Source organism: Acromyrmex echinatior, chromosome 11, assembly GCF_024713525.1.
Source record: "Acromyrmex echinatior isolate Ae372 chromosome 11, ASM2471352v2, whole genome shotgun sequence".
Classification (NCBI taxonomy): domain Eukaryota; kingdom Metazoa; phylum Arthropoda; class Insecta; order Hymenoptera; family Formicidae; genus Acromyrmex; species Acromyrmex echinatior.
Window position 1 is genome coordinate 7,484,713 of NC_141862.1, and position 14,848 is coordinate 7,499,560.

The window sequence follows — 14,848 nt, forward strand, 5'->3', positions numbered from 1 at the left end:
ACAGCGAATGAGAGTGCGCGAGGGGGTTGGGCGAGGAATGCAGTGGAACGCGGCGGGTAGCGGCAGCGTCGGTCATCGGTAGATCAAGTGGAACGGTGTGTGTGAACGCGGTTTCGAGGCTTCTCGCGTTAGTCGACGTCAGTCGACGTTCTAGGCCAAGGGACAAAGGCGTTGACGGTGATTTACGAACGAACGCGAAGTCGGAGACAGTCACAGACTCCGGGATAGGCACGAGGGTCGGAGGGTATTCACGAGTTTGCAAAACTGCGGCGCGGCAGTGGCGGTCGAACAAGAGCAAGGAAGTGGAGTGGAGAGAAGAGGAGGAGAGTGGTGGGGGCGACGTGTGCGACGGCACTGATGATGGCAGTGTGAGGTTGGTCGTGCGCGTCCGTAGCTAGGTACCTGTTTAACGTGCTGGTGTCATCGCCGAGGTGCATTTGAGATTCGGCGAGCCGTGTGTACGGCGCGGGTGGCAGTCGCGAAGTTGAAAGTAGCGTGAGGAGAGAAAGAGACAGAAAGAGAGAGAGAGAGAGAGAGAGAGAGAGAGAGAGAGAGAGTGTGTGTGTGTGTGAGCGGTAGAGAGAGGGAGCGAAAAGAGGGAAGGGTGAGAGAAAGAGAAAGAGAGAGAAAGAGAGAGGGAAAGAGTGAAGGCACAATCAGGGGAAAAAATCGACGGCACATAATCCGACGTCCCCGTGAACACGTCCGTCAAGTCCTCCGATGTCTAGTGCTGAGGTGGCGGACAGCTCCGTTGATCCCCCAGCCAAGAAGCGACGCGTTGGTGCTGCCAGCACGACGGGAGGAGCCGACGACGAGCTGACGACGACGAACGTGGCGGAGATGGACGTAGACATGGCGAAGAACGGCTCCACGAGCTCCAGCAGCGGCAGCGGCGGTACCACCGGTCGGGCGCCCGCTGAAATCGACGAGGGTTTATACTCTAGACAGCTTTATGTCCTCGGACACGACGCCATGCGCCGCATGGCATCCTCGGATGTGCTCATCTCTGGCCTCGGTGGACTCGGCGTCGAGATCGCTAAGAACGTCATCCTCGGCGGTGTTAAATCCGTCACGCTCCACGATCACGCCGTGTGCAAATTGGCCGATCTAGGCTCGCAGTTTTATCTTACCGAGGCAGACGTAGGTGAGGAAACGTACGCGCGCCGAACAACGCCGGTCGGAAACACGTGAGACGCGCCAAAGGTCAAGAAAAGCGCGCGCGTTTTTTTATTTGTATAAGCAGTAAAAAACGCAAATTTAAATTAAACACAGATTTAAATTAAAAGACATAATCAGGAAAATACAGATTTAAATTCAAGGGTATAATGTAACACATGTTATTTTTCGTTTTTTGGACAATTTATATAAATTGTGGAACTTATTTTTATTCTCCTGTATTAGATTATTAGAACTTGCTTTCTCACTTTAACCAAATAACAAACATATGTATATTTATTTTATTTTAATTTCAAAAGTATATACTGGTTCAGCTGTAGAAAACAAACCTTGGAAAAGCGAGAAGTCAATTGAGAAGAAAAAATATGGTACTAAGTTTGTTTCAAAAGGAATAGATATGTATAAAAAAATATATAGTGTTTTCTCTATGAAAATATACTAGAGGTTTTCTGTTTTCTGTAGCTGAATTAATGTACATTTTTGGAACTTAAAATGAAATAGATATATTTATTTTTTTTTTTTTTAGTATTTGGTGAGAGTGAGGAACGAAGTTCCCTAGTACAGGAATAAAAAAATAGACATTTGTTTTAATTGCACTTTTCTTTTTTTACGTTAAAAATGAAATTCGATAAAATAATGAATTAATTAAAAATTAATAGGTTTTATATATTTGCAGGAAAAAAGGAAAGAAAATGGAGTTTTTTTTTATTTATCACAAATTCGGCTTTAGTTCTTCGCAATAAACTTGCGCAATTCTAATCTATACAATGATAAGATTTAAATTGAGATAAGGCACAGCTGTTACTATTGTCAAGCAAATTATAATTCTGTTGCAGCATATGATCACACTGTTACTATTTTTCTTATGCATTAAAAATGATATAAAAAATATAAACTATGCTATTAGTCATCATGCAAGTCATCATGAATAGGTTGTCTTGCAGAATATTGCTTAAGTAACTTAAATACTAACTTAAATACTCTGTGTCCTAAAACTGTTGAATTCCAAAATACCATTAGAATTTATGAGAAAGAGTTTTTGGACGTTATATTATTAAATACATGAAATTGAATCAATATTATAAGTATAATATTGATATATGTATATTTAATTAATTCATGTAATTAAAACTAATTTTTCTAAAATTTTTCTTTACATTATTATAATCTATACATGGATGTAAAAGTTTTTATAACAAAAGATATTGAATTATAATTGAATTATAATTAAAAAGTATTCTTTACTAACTAACGACCTAAATTTATCATTTATAAGATGTTGGCATGTTTTTTATCGAAATTAATACTATTGTAGCTTTGTAATTATTTTAATTTAACAATTAGTAATAGTGCATATTGTATAATATAATATATATAGTGTATATTATATAATATAATAAATATTATATATAAATTATATTATATATAATATTTATAATATAATTATAATATAATTATATTATATATTAGGTGTTGGAATTAATTCGTAGCGTTTTACAAGTGATGGGAAGTACTTTCATTAATGTATTTTTTAATGCTCATGTGAAATAAATAACATTCTTTCATTAAAAACGCTACGAATTAATTCCAACACCTAATATATAAATTATATATAAATAGAATTAATGCTTTTAAATTAAATCTTTAAATAAAAATTTGTTCACTAGGTAAGAATCGTGCGGCAGCATGTTGTCAACGCCTGTCAGAGCTGAACAATTACGTGCCTACTCGTTACTACTCTGGTCCGCTGAACGAGGCGTACATCCAACAGTTCAAGGTTGTGGTGTTGACGGAAACACCACTAGCCGAACAGCTACGCATCTCGCAGATTACTCGCGCCAACGACATTGCCCTAATACTTGCCGACACCCGTGGCCTCTTCTCACAGGTATTCTGCGATTTCGGTGAGACATTCACAGTGGTGGACACAAATGGCGAATCGCCAGTGAGCGCGATGGTCGCCAGCATCTCTCGCGATAGTGAAGGCGTTGTCACGTGCCTGGATGATACTCGCCATGGTATGGAAGACGGTGACTATGTGACTTTCTCCGAAGTGCAGGGCATGACCGAATTAAATGGATGTGAGCCGATTAAAATCAAAGTGCTGGGACCATACACTTTCAGCATTGGCGATACTTCTAGGTGAAGTATAGGCATCTTATAAGTATCTTCCTAGGACTTAAAAAGATCTCACATTAATTATGTGGAAAAGTTGAGTCCTGGTGAAATAATAAGTTAGTTTTTACATATAATGTAGATATAATGTAATGAACAAAAGATGCTATAGACACGAGGTTTAATAATGAATAATGTTCGAACTATATTGTATCAAAAATGAGTACAATTTTACACCTTTGATACATATCAAGAATTATTCATTATTAAGCCTTGTGTCTTATGACATCTTTTGTGTAATTTATACATTATAAACTATATCATGTGTGAAAACTAGTTCACTGAGATTATATGTGAAAACGTATTTCACCAATTTTCTATATAATTAGTGCGTGGAATATATAATATATAGACGTTGATCAGCTATAACATATAAAAAGAAGAGCATAAAAAACCACTGCACAAGTTATAGTTTGTGATATTTAATTATCATTACATTAATTAAAACATTAAACGTTTCGGCCACAATCTGGTTATCTTCAGTAAATTCATAATATTTTAAAACGTAGAGTTACATATAGTTGACATTAAATTCAACCGTTGTATGTTATAATTATATAAACGTGTTCTTTCATATGTGAAGATGTTTCGTACAATAATGTTACAATGCCAATTGTCATATCACGAAAAGTGTAGAACGAGAATTTCCAGATTCTAATTTAAACAAATTTGTGTATCATTAATATCTTCTAATCGGAATATGTAAGAATAGAATCGTTACCTGTTTTATAGCAAAAAAATATAATAATGAATCTCAAGTACATCCTTTGCACAGATAGAAATTTGTCGTGACATTGTGTGTTGTTATTTGTCATATCATATATTTTACTACTATTTATATATATGAGTCAAAAGCTAAGAAAGTTCTAGAATATTTATTAAATGAGAGAGAGATCTTTCTTAAGTAGAGGCAAATAAACATCAGGCAAACCTTCCGTGTCACTTTGCTTATTGATACCTTGTTTGGTTTTTTATATGTATCATTTCAGAAATTCTTCTTTTCTCTACATTTTTTAAATTTGATAAAAAAATATTTAGACAGATTTTTGGCATGTCAATGGGCTCTCCTTTGTCCCCTATATTAGCGAACATAGTTCTACAAGACTTAGAACAAGAAATTATTACTGCGAATAATATTATCTCGTCTTTTTATTTTCGTTATGTGGATGACATTGTGTTAGCTGTGCATAAAGAAAAAGTTGAAGGAGTTCTGGAATTGTTTAACTCATGAAAGGCTTAGATTTACTGTTGATTTTGGCAATGAAAAAGGCATAAATTTTCTAGAAAATAAATAAAATTAATGAGAGAAGGGAGACAAGAAGGAAGTATTATCTTTGATATTTATAAAAAACCTATTAATTCTGGGAGATATTTAAACTATTTTTCGAATCATCCATTAGTACATAAAAGAAAAGTAATTATTGGGCAATTCGATAGAATTTTGCTTTTATCCCATCCTAAATTTCATGAAAAAAACATCTCTGATTTAATTCACACTCTTTTAAATAATGGTTATCCTCTTAAATTCATATTTTCAATAATAAATAATAGAATTAAAACATTGGAAAGTAGAACTAATTTGGATCAAAATCGTGAAGAAAATAATAATGAATATGATTCTAATGCTAATTCAAAGAAAAAATTTTTCACGATACCATACTTAAGCAAAGTATCTGAAAAATTCAAAAAACTTTCACATATTCATGGTTTTAATATAGCTTATAAACCTATGAATAAAATGAATACATTTATAAAGACTGGAAAGGATCCTTTGCTTAAGGATGATCATTGTGGAATAGTCTAACAAAATTAATTGTCTAAATTGTGAATCTTCTTATGTTGGCCAAACAAAAAGGAAATTAAAAACTCGTATAAAAGAACATAAGGCTGACATAAGAAAATCCACTTCCGAGATATCAGTAGTTTCACGTCACCAGTTGAATGAGATGCATGAATTGGATTGGGATAACATAAGAATTTTAGACACAGAACAATAATTAATGAAAAGAAGAATTTCTGAAATGATACATATAAAAGGCCAAACAAGTGGTATCAATAAGCAAAGTGACACGGAAGGTTTGCCTGATGTTTATCTGCCTCTACTTAAGAAAGATCTCTCTCTCATTTAATAAATATTCTAGAACTTTCTTAACTTTTGACTCATATATATAAATAGTGGTAAAATATATGATATGACAAATAACAACACACAATGTCACGACACATTTCTATCTGTGCAACAAAGGATGTACTTGAGATTCATTATTATATTTTTTTTGCTGTAAAACAGGTAACGATTCTATTCTTACATATTCCGATTAGAAGACATTAATGATACACAAATTTGTTTAAATTAGAATCTGGAAATTCTCGTTCTACACTTTTCGTGATATGACAATTGACGTTGTAACATTATTGTACGAAGCATCTTCATATATGAAAGAACACGTTTATATAATTACAATATATGACAGTTGAATTTAATGTCAACTATATGTAACTCTGCGTTTTAAAAATATTATGAATTTACTGAAGATTGTGGCCGAAACGTTTAATGTTTTAATTAATGTAATGATAATTAAATATCACAAACTATAACTTGTGCAGTGGTTTTTTATGCTCTTCTTTTTATACGTTTTAAATATATAACCATGTTCGTTTTTATGATGTATTTTGATCAGCTAATTTACACTGTTTAATAATTTTCTATTATTTTTATCAAAAGAATTAATATACCTAATTAGTATAAGAATATATGTGTATTTTGATGAGACTTATTTGATTAATCTAATCAAACGAATTAAATATCTCTAGGTTCTCTGAGTATGTGCGCAGTGGTATTGTGACACAGGTGAAGATGCCAAAAACTTTGCACTTTACACCATTGCAAACTGCTCTGAAGAAACCCGAATTTCTCGTCACGGACTTTGGCAAATTTGATTATCCGGAACAGTTACATCTAGCCTTCCTGGCACTACATCAATATATGGCTGATAGAGGCACATTACCACGACCATGGAACCAGTCAGATGCTGACGAGTTCATTGCCATCGCTGAACAAAGCAAGACCAGCTACGGCTTTGATACTGAAATTAATGGCGAATTGTTACGCACGTTTGCTAAGGTGTCTGCTGGCGATTTGAACCCCATGAATGCTACGATCGGTGGTATTGTTGCCCAGGAGGTGATGAAAGCTTGTTCCGGCAAATTTCACCCTATCTATCAATGGATGTATTTCGACGCCATCGAATGTCTGCCCGTTGACTATTCAGAGCTTACCGAGGAAGATTGCTGTCCCACGGGATCCCGTTATGATTCTCAGGTACAATATTGATCAATAATTGATTGAAATTTTCTCTTTTCAAAAAAATTTTAGAAAATTTGAAAAAATTAGATAGTACTGTTTATTTGTAATAATAATATAATTTGATAATCACACTTTTTAAATCTGTAAATAAAAGTATAAAATAATTTCATTGCTCATATATGATCATTAATTCAATTTTTCATTCAGGTGGCTGTTTTCGGCAAGAAATTCCAATCCAAGATCGGCAGCTTGAAATATTTTGTCGTCGGTGCCGGCGCAATCGGTTGTGAATTATTGAAGAACTTTGCGATGATCGGCGTTGGCGCGGAAAATGGTTGTGTCACGGTAACAGACATGGATTTGATTGAGAAATCCAACTTAAATCGACAGTTTCTATTCAGACCATCTGACGTACAACAATCTAAGTCGGCGACCGCGGCCAGAGTAATCAAAAGCATGAATCCTAATATGAATGTAGTCGCACACGAGAATCGGGTGTGCCCGGAAACAGAGAAAATTTATAACGACGATTTCTTCGAAGTGCTGGATGGCGTAGCAAATGCACTCGATAACGTGAGTGCCCGTATTTATATGGATCGTCGATGCGTATATTACCATAAACCCCTATTGGAATCTGGTACGCTCGGCACTAAGGGCAATACCCAAGTAGTAGTGCCATTCCTCACTGAATCATACAGTTCGTCGCAGGACCCACCGGAAAAGAGCATTCCTATTTGTACGCTCAAGAATTTCCCTAATGCCATCGAACATACTCTGCAATGGGCTCGCGACAACTTTGAAGGCCTGTTCCGTCAGTCAGCGGAAAATGCAGCGCAGTACATTTCTGATACGCAGTTCGTCGATCGGACGCTCAAGCTGCCTGGGGTGCAACCTCTCGAAGTGTTGGAATCCGTCAAAACTGCATTGATTGACGAGAGACCATCCACCTTTACAGATTGCGTGGCATGGGCTCGTTGTCATTGGCAGGAGCAATACAGCAATCAAATCCGCCAGTTGTTATTCAACTTTCCACCGGATCAAGTGACTTCGAGTGGTCAGCCCTTCTGGTCCGGCCCGAAACGGTGTCCGGAGCCATTAATTTTTAATGTCAATGACATCCTGCACATGGATTACATCGTTGCCGCTGCTAATCTCAAGGCCAAAGTATACGGATTATCCACAACTCATGATAGAGAAATAATCGCCAGATATCTTAACTCAGTTAAGGTACCAGATTTCACACCCAAATCCGGCGTGAAGATAGCCGAAACGGATTCACAGGTAAGAAATAAATTAATAAATGTTTTAAACAATCGATGGAAATTTTAAATTGAGTTATTTAAAACCAGAAATTGAAAATAAATATCTTAGAAGTATAAAAGATTAACGATAATTGAAAACCTAGAAGAACCTAAAAAAAATCTTGAAAGTCTCAAAAGATATTTATATTAAAAATATTTCAAATAAAAAATTTGGAACTATTATAATTTTGCAATATCAAAAGAGAGAAAATTAAATAAGAGATTGGCTATGTTTTCAGGTGCAAGTATCTAACGGCAGCGGTAATATCGATCACGAACGGCTGTCGCAGCTGCAGGAAGAATTGCCGAAGGTGGAGGATCTGAACGGCCTGGCAATTTATCCGCAGGAATTCGAAAAGGACGACGATACCAACTTCCACATAGACTTCATCGTCGCGGCGTCAAACTTGCGTGCTACCAATTACAAAATTTCACCAGCGGATCGGCACAAGAGCAAATTGATTGCCGGTAAAATCATTCCGGCGATCGCCACTACCACCTCAGTGGTAGCCGGTCTCGTCTGTCTGGAACTTTACAAGTTGACCCGCGGCGTGCGCGACTTGTCGCTATACAAGAACGGCTTCGTAAATCTAGCGCTGCCGTTCTTCGGTTTTAGCGAGCCGATCGCCGCTCCCAAGCTCAAATACTATGACATCGAATGGACATTGTGGGACCGTTTCGAAGTAAAGGGCGAGTTGACATTGAAGGAATTCCTCGACTACTTCAAAGAACGTCACAATCTGGAAGTAACAATGTTGTCGCAAGGCATCTGCATGTTATATTCGTTTTTCATGGCAAAGGCCAAATGTCAGGAGCGTATGGGCCTGCTCATGTCGGAGGTGGTGAAGAAGGTGTCGAAGAAGAAACTGGAACCACATGTGCGCGCTCTCGTGTTCGAGCTGTGCTGCAATGACGAAGATGGGAACGACGTCGAGGTGCCGTACGTTCGTTACACTCTACCCTGACTCGCCCGTGCGGCCCCCGATCGCGCCAGATGATGTCTACTTAACTAAGACACTTAGCCGTACATAGTGATTTCTACAAATTTCTATTTTACGACGATGTAATACATACAGGAGACATTACTGCTGCTGATTCTCGTCTATGAATGTCTGTGTGAGGCACTCTTTCTTTCTACATATATACAGAGATTTTTTTGTCAGAGATGCGAATTTTCATGCGTTACTACCGCCAGCGCTTAGTAGTAGTGATCTTGAACAGCAAGTGCGCGCAACAACGAGATCAGATTCTTCGTTTCATTTAGGGAATAAAATTCATAGACGAATTCTATTTCCAGGTTTTCTCGATTGCTACGAATCTTGTCGGATTATGATATCAGAAGCGATAAAAGTATTGTATACTTTTACTATTCGAATTGTCATTTTTGTTAAATACAGAAATATCTAATTTATTTAATTTTTTACGAAACATTTTATGATGAAATTCTTTTTCTTTTAATTGATAAACAATCTATAGTCGAAAGAATAATAATAAAAAAATTAATAAATTCTTTATGTATCATGGATTTATTATTTAAATTAAATAAATTAACGGATTGTGAATTCTGAAAAGTTACATCTGTGTACGTCTATGCGTGTGCAAATTTTTCATACTCTTCGAATTTATATTTTGACATGCGCGAAAATAGATCGCATTTCTCACTTCTCTGATGTCATAATCCAATATACACGATTGCAGCGACGAAGTATTGCGTTCACCTTCCGGCTAAATTTAATTCTCGTTTTTTTCTTGGCTGCACCTTATTTTGACCGGTTAGCTCGTAATGCGTTCCCCAACATGATTACGATTCGATTGGAGAAAAGGAAGAAGAAAATTAGAAGCGAATGCCAAATTTCTACGAAGAGGATCTTTAAGAGATTGTGACTCTTTCGGCTCGCTCCACAAACGCATGTCGCACTGTTCCGTAGAATCTGATGTATAAATCAAACTGGAGAGATGAAACTCTTATTTTATCTCATGAGGTTCCTTAGATCGATGTATTATTAAACGTAGTTCCGTAGAGAAATATGTGAATAATCAGCCTCGAAGGCTTGTTGAAGGCAATACGTTTCGTTTCTTTCTCTTTTCTTCCTCTTTTCTTCTTTTTTTTTATTTTTCGCGCAAATGATTGTTTCGATAGAAACGAGAGAGCAACTGCGTGACTAGATCCTTGGATATACGTATTTCTTCATTTACTTTCTAACGTTCTCACAAAAGATTCGATATGCATTAAGGGTTTATCTAATCTATAAAATATTGTTTACACCATTTTGCTTTGCAATGTCTTTCTCAAATAATGATAATGTAATAGTAATAGCAGTAGTAGTAGTACTAATAGTAATAATAATAATAATATTAATAATAATAATGAATAAACTATTGGCTAAGGCTGGTTGTTGTTACGACGTATACACTGCATTTAAATTTATAAAAAGATAATCTTTGGAAGAAAGAGAAGCTTTTAAAAGAAGAGAAAAATGAGAGAAAAGAAGAAAATAATAAAAATTGCGTACACTTTAGACCAAGGGAGACAACAGATAAACAAAAGGAAAAATATTTTGTTAATTTTAGAATATAATGCGGATATTTATTATATATATAAATATAAATCATTTCGTCGATAGACAAATAGATGTGTTTGGATTTCAAGAAGTAATGAAATAACGAAAATAAAATGGGAAGTGTACGCCTCGTCGTGTTTTATACCATTCTAAAGACGAACCCATCATCTTTAATCAATTCCAATAAGTTTGATTTTTTGCGATAAAAAGATTTGAAAAAATTGGAAAAAAATTTGTGGAATTGTTTTCTTTCATTGTCGATCTGCGCGAGAATTTTTGGCGTGTTTGTCAGAATGTATTCAAAATTATTTAAAAAAATTTTGTTGAAACTATCAATATTACACATCATCGCATTCTTAGCATTTATAATTCTTTATTAATTTTCTTTTTTTAATATTTTATATCATTTTTCGTATCAATCTCCGTGAATCCATGTGGATGGACCTTAATCAGTGTTGGCAGCGTGGCAGCTTTTCCATTTTCGCCACTTGACGAACCGCTCTGGCATAGGACCTAACCTCTTCTTTTCTTCACAGATCGCGAAGAAAAACAACATGGCGATTGCGATTTGATTGGGAACAAGGACAATTTTTTTTGAGAGGTTATCTCAAGCGCAACGCCTGTCACGCGCAGTCCTTTGAAGTTATATCGAAGTTACGGAAGTATTGTACGATGGGAACTGAACATTTAATTTATGCCTGCTCTCTAATTTTAACGTTTTATCTCTCAGTTGTCTTTTGTGAGATTGAACCGCGTTATGATGAGAAAATTGAACTATTCGCGACATCGACAGTAAGTATCCTAAGATAAGACTTCTCTCGGCTATCCTTCAAATCCTTCAAATTCTCACGTTCATGATTTATATACAAAGACTTTATTTGCGAGAATTTCATCAAATCGGAAAAGATTCAAAAGTAAATTCTCTAAATTTTTAATTCCAAAAGATATCACCAGTTCTAAAATTTCCAAATGAATTTTCAAATTTTGAAGAAATTGAAAGGTTAAAAATGTTTAAAGCTTCTAAAATTAAATTTTTAAAAGTTCCTAAAGCACTCTCCGAAATTAAATTTCATGTTACAAAGTTACAAACTTTACAAACATTATTAAAAAGATGTTTTATATATCTGTAAACTCCTTTTAACATATAAAATATTTTTAGAAATTGCCGGAGTTCGTGTCCGAGAAGCCACAGACTGGAATGGGCTTCCTGCATGCCTTCGTAGCATCTTTGTCAGTAATCGTGGTATCTGAATTAGGAGACAAAACATTCTTCATCGCCGCTATTATGGCAATGAAGCATCCACGGTTGACTGTATTCATTGGTGCAATAAGTGCTCTTGCATTGATGACCATTCTCTCAGGTATCACTGTGATAGAATAGTATCTAATAATTTCACAGATATTACATATTGTTGATATTACATATTGGTTGTAAAATACATGTATCTTGATTCCCTGAATGTCTTTTAAATGTCATTAATATAAGATCAACATTTCAGTAATAATGCTATAATAGTTTATAATAATTTTAATTTACTCGTATATCTGTTGTAAACGATAATCATAACATTCATTAACATGAAATATCTTTTATTGTACTTCCAGTGGTGTTCGGATATGCGGCCACAATAATTCCTCGTGCTTATACCTACTATATCTCCACTCTTCTCTTCGCTTTGTTCGGATTAAAAATGTTACGAGATGGATATTATATGTCGCCGACAGAAGCGCAAGAAGAACTAGAAGAAGTTCAGTCTGATTTGAGAAAAAGGGATGACGAGGTAAAATTATAAATTTTGCCAAATTTTTTAAACCATCAGATACAGCACAATATCTTACATGGCTCACAAGAGTTATCTATGAAGAATGAAGAAACTATTTCATTTTTTCATCCCTCTTTAGAAATATCTTTGTTCAATTATAAAAAGAATTATAGAGATACTCTACTGAAAGAATTTATTTTTGGAGTGTAATAAAAAAATTACTTATTTAAATAGTATCGTTTTTGCAGGAGATTAAATAATTTTCATTGCTTTCAGTATGAAAAGGAGACGGCAAGTACTTTAGTTCAGGATCCAGAAACCGGAGTAATACGCAAAACTACTAGCAAAAGCAGTGCACTCATGCTGCTCTCTAGGATATTCTTACAAGCATTCACCCTTACCTTTCTCGCGGAATGGGGCGATCGTTCTCAGTTAACGACTATTATCCTTGCAGCAAGAGAGGTACTTTAGTATAACGATTTTACTGCAACAGAGCATCTTTATAAGTATCAGCGTTTAATTATGATCATGCTATTTTCAGGATGTTTATGGAGTCGTTCTAGGTGGAATACTTGGTCATTCATTTTGTACAGGCTTGGCAGTTATAGGAGGACGTATGATAGCTCAAAGAATATCTGTGAGAACAGGTAATTGACAATATTAAGAGTTTATCAACAATGTCTAATATTCTTAATATTTTTAGTGACCATTATTGGAGGCTTAGTGTTCATATTATTTGCCGTAACAGCACTCTTCGTCAACCCCGTAGAAAACGTTTGAGGATAACTCTTCCTTAACTTCAAAAATTTTTACCAGTATTTCTTTATGAACGTTGTATATTGTGAGAGTATTGTAAGTTTGTACATAGTGATCTGTTCTATTGAATTTTTGCAGAACCACAAAGTTAACCAATCGCTGACCAGTTTTAACCAGCGAGAAAGAAACTTGTCTTCTTAATATATATTATATTTTGTTGCATTAAACGTACGCGCTAGCACAACATGCTCCGACGCTTTCCGTGAAATAATACGAAATAGGTTTTTCTTATCTCCGCAACAGAAAGTATGCTGAAGCATGTTGTGCCAGCGTGCATCAAGCGCAACACTTTGGGGGGTCGTAACGAAATAAGCTTTTACGTAACTTTAGGCTTGTTTTTCAATATAGAGACCGATCGTGTCAAAGATCTGTCAGCTTTAAAAATAACAATATGTAATTAAGAGCTCGATCTTCTCCTATCTTGGCTTTTAGTAATTGATATTCGCAGCACGAATGTAAGTGCTTGGAAATATCGATGAAGAACAAAATTTCTTTTACAGTTAAATAATCAAATCACACAGATGTTTAATTCTTATATCTAATTTTTCATTGTCGATCATAAAAAAGAAATGCCTCATTGCAAAGTTCCTCTCTAAGAGGAACTCCGTTCCACTAATGTAAGATTAATTTTAGTTTAATTTTTTATTTATCTTTTTCTAATTGTTAGAATAATTTTAATTTTTATAATTAGAAAAGATAAATAGTAGGTGAACCGAGATTAAAGTTAATTTTATCATTGGAGGAACCTAAGTTAAAAAATTATTTTTGTATTATCAAATTAATATTTTGCCAAAAAAGAAAATATTTTTTTGTACTAATAACTTCGAATCTTTTGAATTATTTTTTAATTTAAATGATATAATAATATAGCGAATTCGATTGGACGCACTAGTGCGCATTCATATAAAAGCAAAATGTATACTGATTTAATCTGTGTGAAAGTAATATACAAATATTACGAATTATAAAATACAGATTTTACTTAACAACACAATAAAATATTTTAAGGATTTTATGATTTAATCCGTTTTTTTTATACACGTATTTTTGTGTCAACATTTATGTATAACATTTATGTACGGCGACTTTTATGTACACCAGTGTGAGTGCATTCAATCGAATTCGCTAATAGTAACATTGATGTGGCATTCATAACATCGAGATTTTTTTAATGCTACATATTGCCGAATTTATGTACCTAATGTCTGCTTCTGTGCAGATTTTAACATTAATACATTATTATTATATACCCAATTGTACTTCATATGAATAAGCTTATCGCCTGTATTATATTTGTACATGCAACTTGTAAGATACTATAGAGAATGTAATATATAACAGTAGAACAAGATTGTATATCGGCATAATGCCGATATAAACAATTTGATGGAACAAAAAAATGTGACAAAAAGGAATATTCATTCGTTTTTCAATAGAACAAAATTTCTATAAATACAATTGTAAATAGAATATTTCTACACTAAACAATGATAAATACATACAATTATAATGTAGTAAAATTATTTTGAAAAATCTATTTTATATTATAAAAGAAATTTCTTATGTGGAAATATAAATAAGTATTGTAAAGTAGACAGTACAAATACAGAATTGTTACGAATGAAAATCATGTTATACGAATTTCCAGTGTTTTACATTTTCACAAATTTACTCTCGAAAAATTAGTAACATTTCAGAGAAATTAGAACACTTTATAGAATATCGTGCTTTAATATGATATGTTAAACC

At 34.5% G+C, this 14,848-nt stretch overlaps 2 protein-coding genes across 2 annotated transcripts; both read left to right on the forward strand.

Annotated features, from left to right (window-relative positions):
* Positions 1-10,645, forward strand: Uba1 (ubiquitin-like activating enzyme 1). Its single transcript, XM_011055661.2, has 5 exons — positions 1-1,144; positions 2,844-3,318; positions 6,166-6,673; positions 6,866-7,939; positions 8,199-10,645. Exons 1-5 carry the CDS (start codon positions 721-723, stop codon positions 8,922-8,924), a joined length of 3,207 nt encoding a protein of 1,068 aa, XP_011053963.1. The 5' UTR covers positions 1-720; the 3' UTR covers positions 8,925-10,645.
* Positions 10,646-10,962: 317 nt separating this feature from the next.
* Positions 10,963-14,726, forward strand: LOC105145828 (putative divalent cation/proton antiporter TMEM165). The gene is made up of 6 exons (XM_011055660.2): positions 10,963-11,312; positions 11,680-11,881; positions 12,126-12,301; positions 12,560-12,745; positions 12,825-12,930; positions 12,987-14,726. The coding sequence occupies exons 1-6, from the start codon at positions 11,193-11,195 to the stop codon at positions 13,061-13,063; spliced, it is 867 nt and encodes a 288-aa protein (XP_011053962.1). The 5' UTR covers positions 10,963-11,192; the 3' UTR covers positions 13,064-14,726.
* The last annotated feature ends 122 nt before the right edge of the window (positions 14,727-14,848 follow it).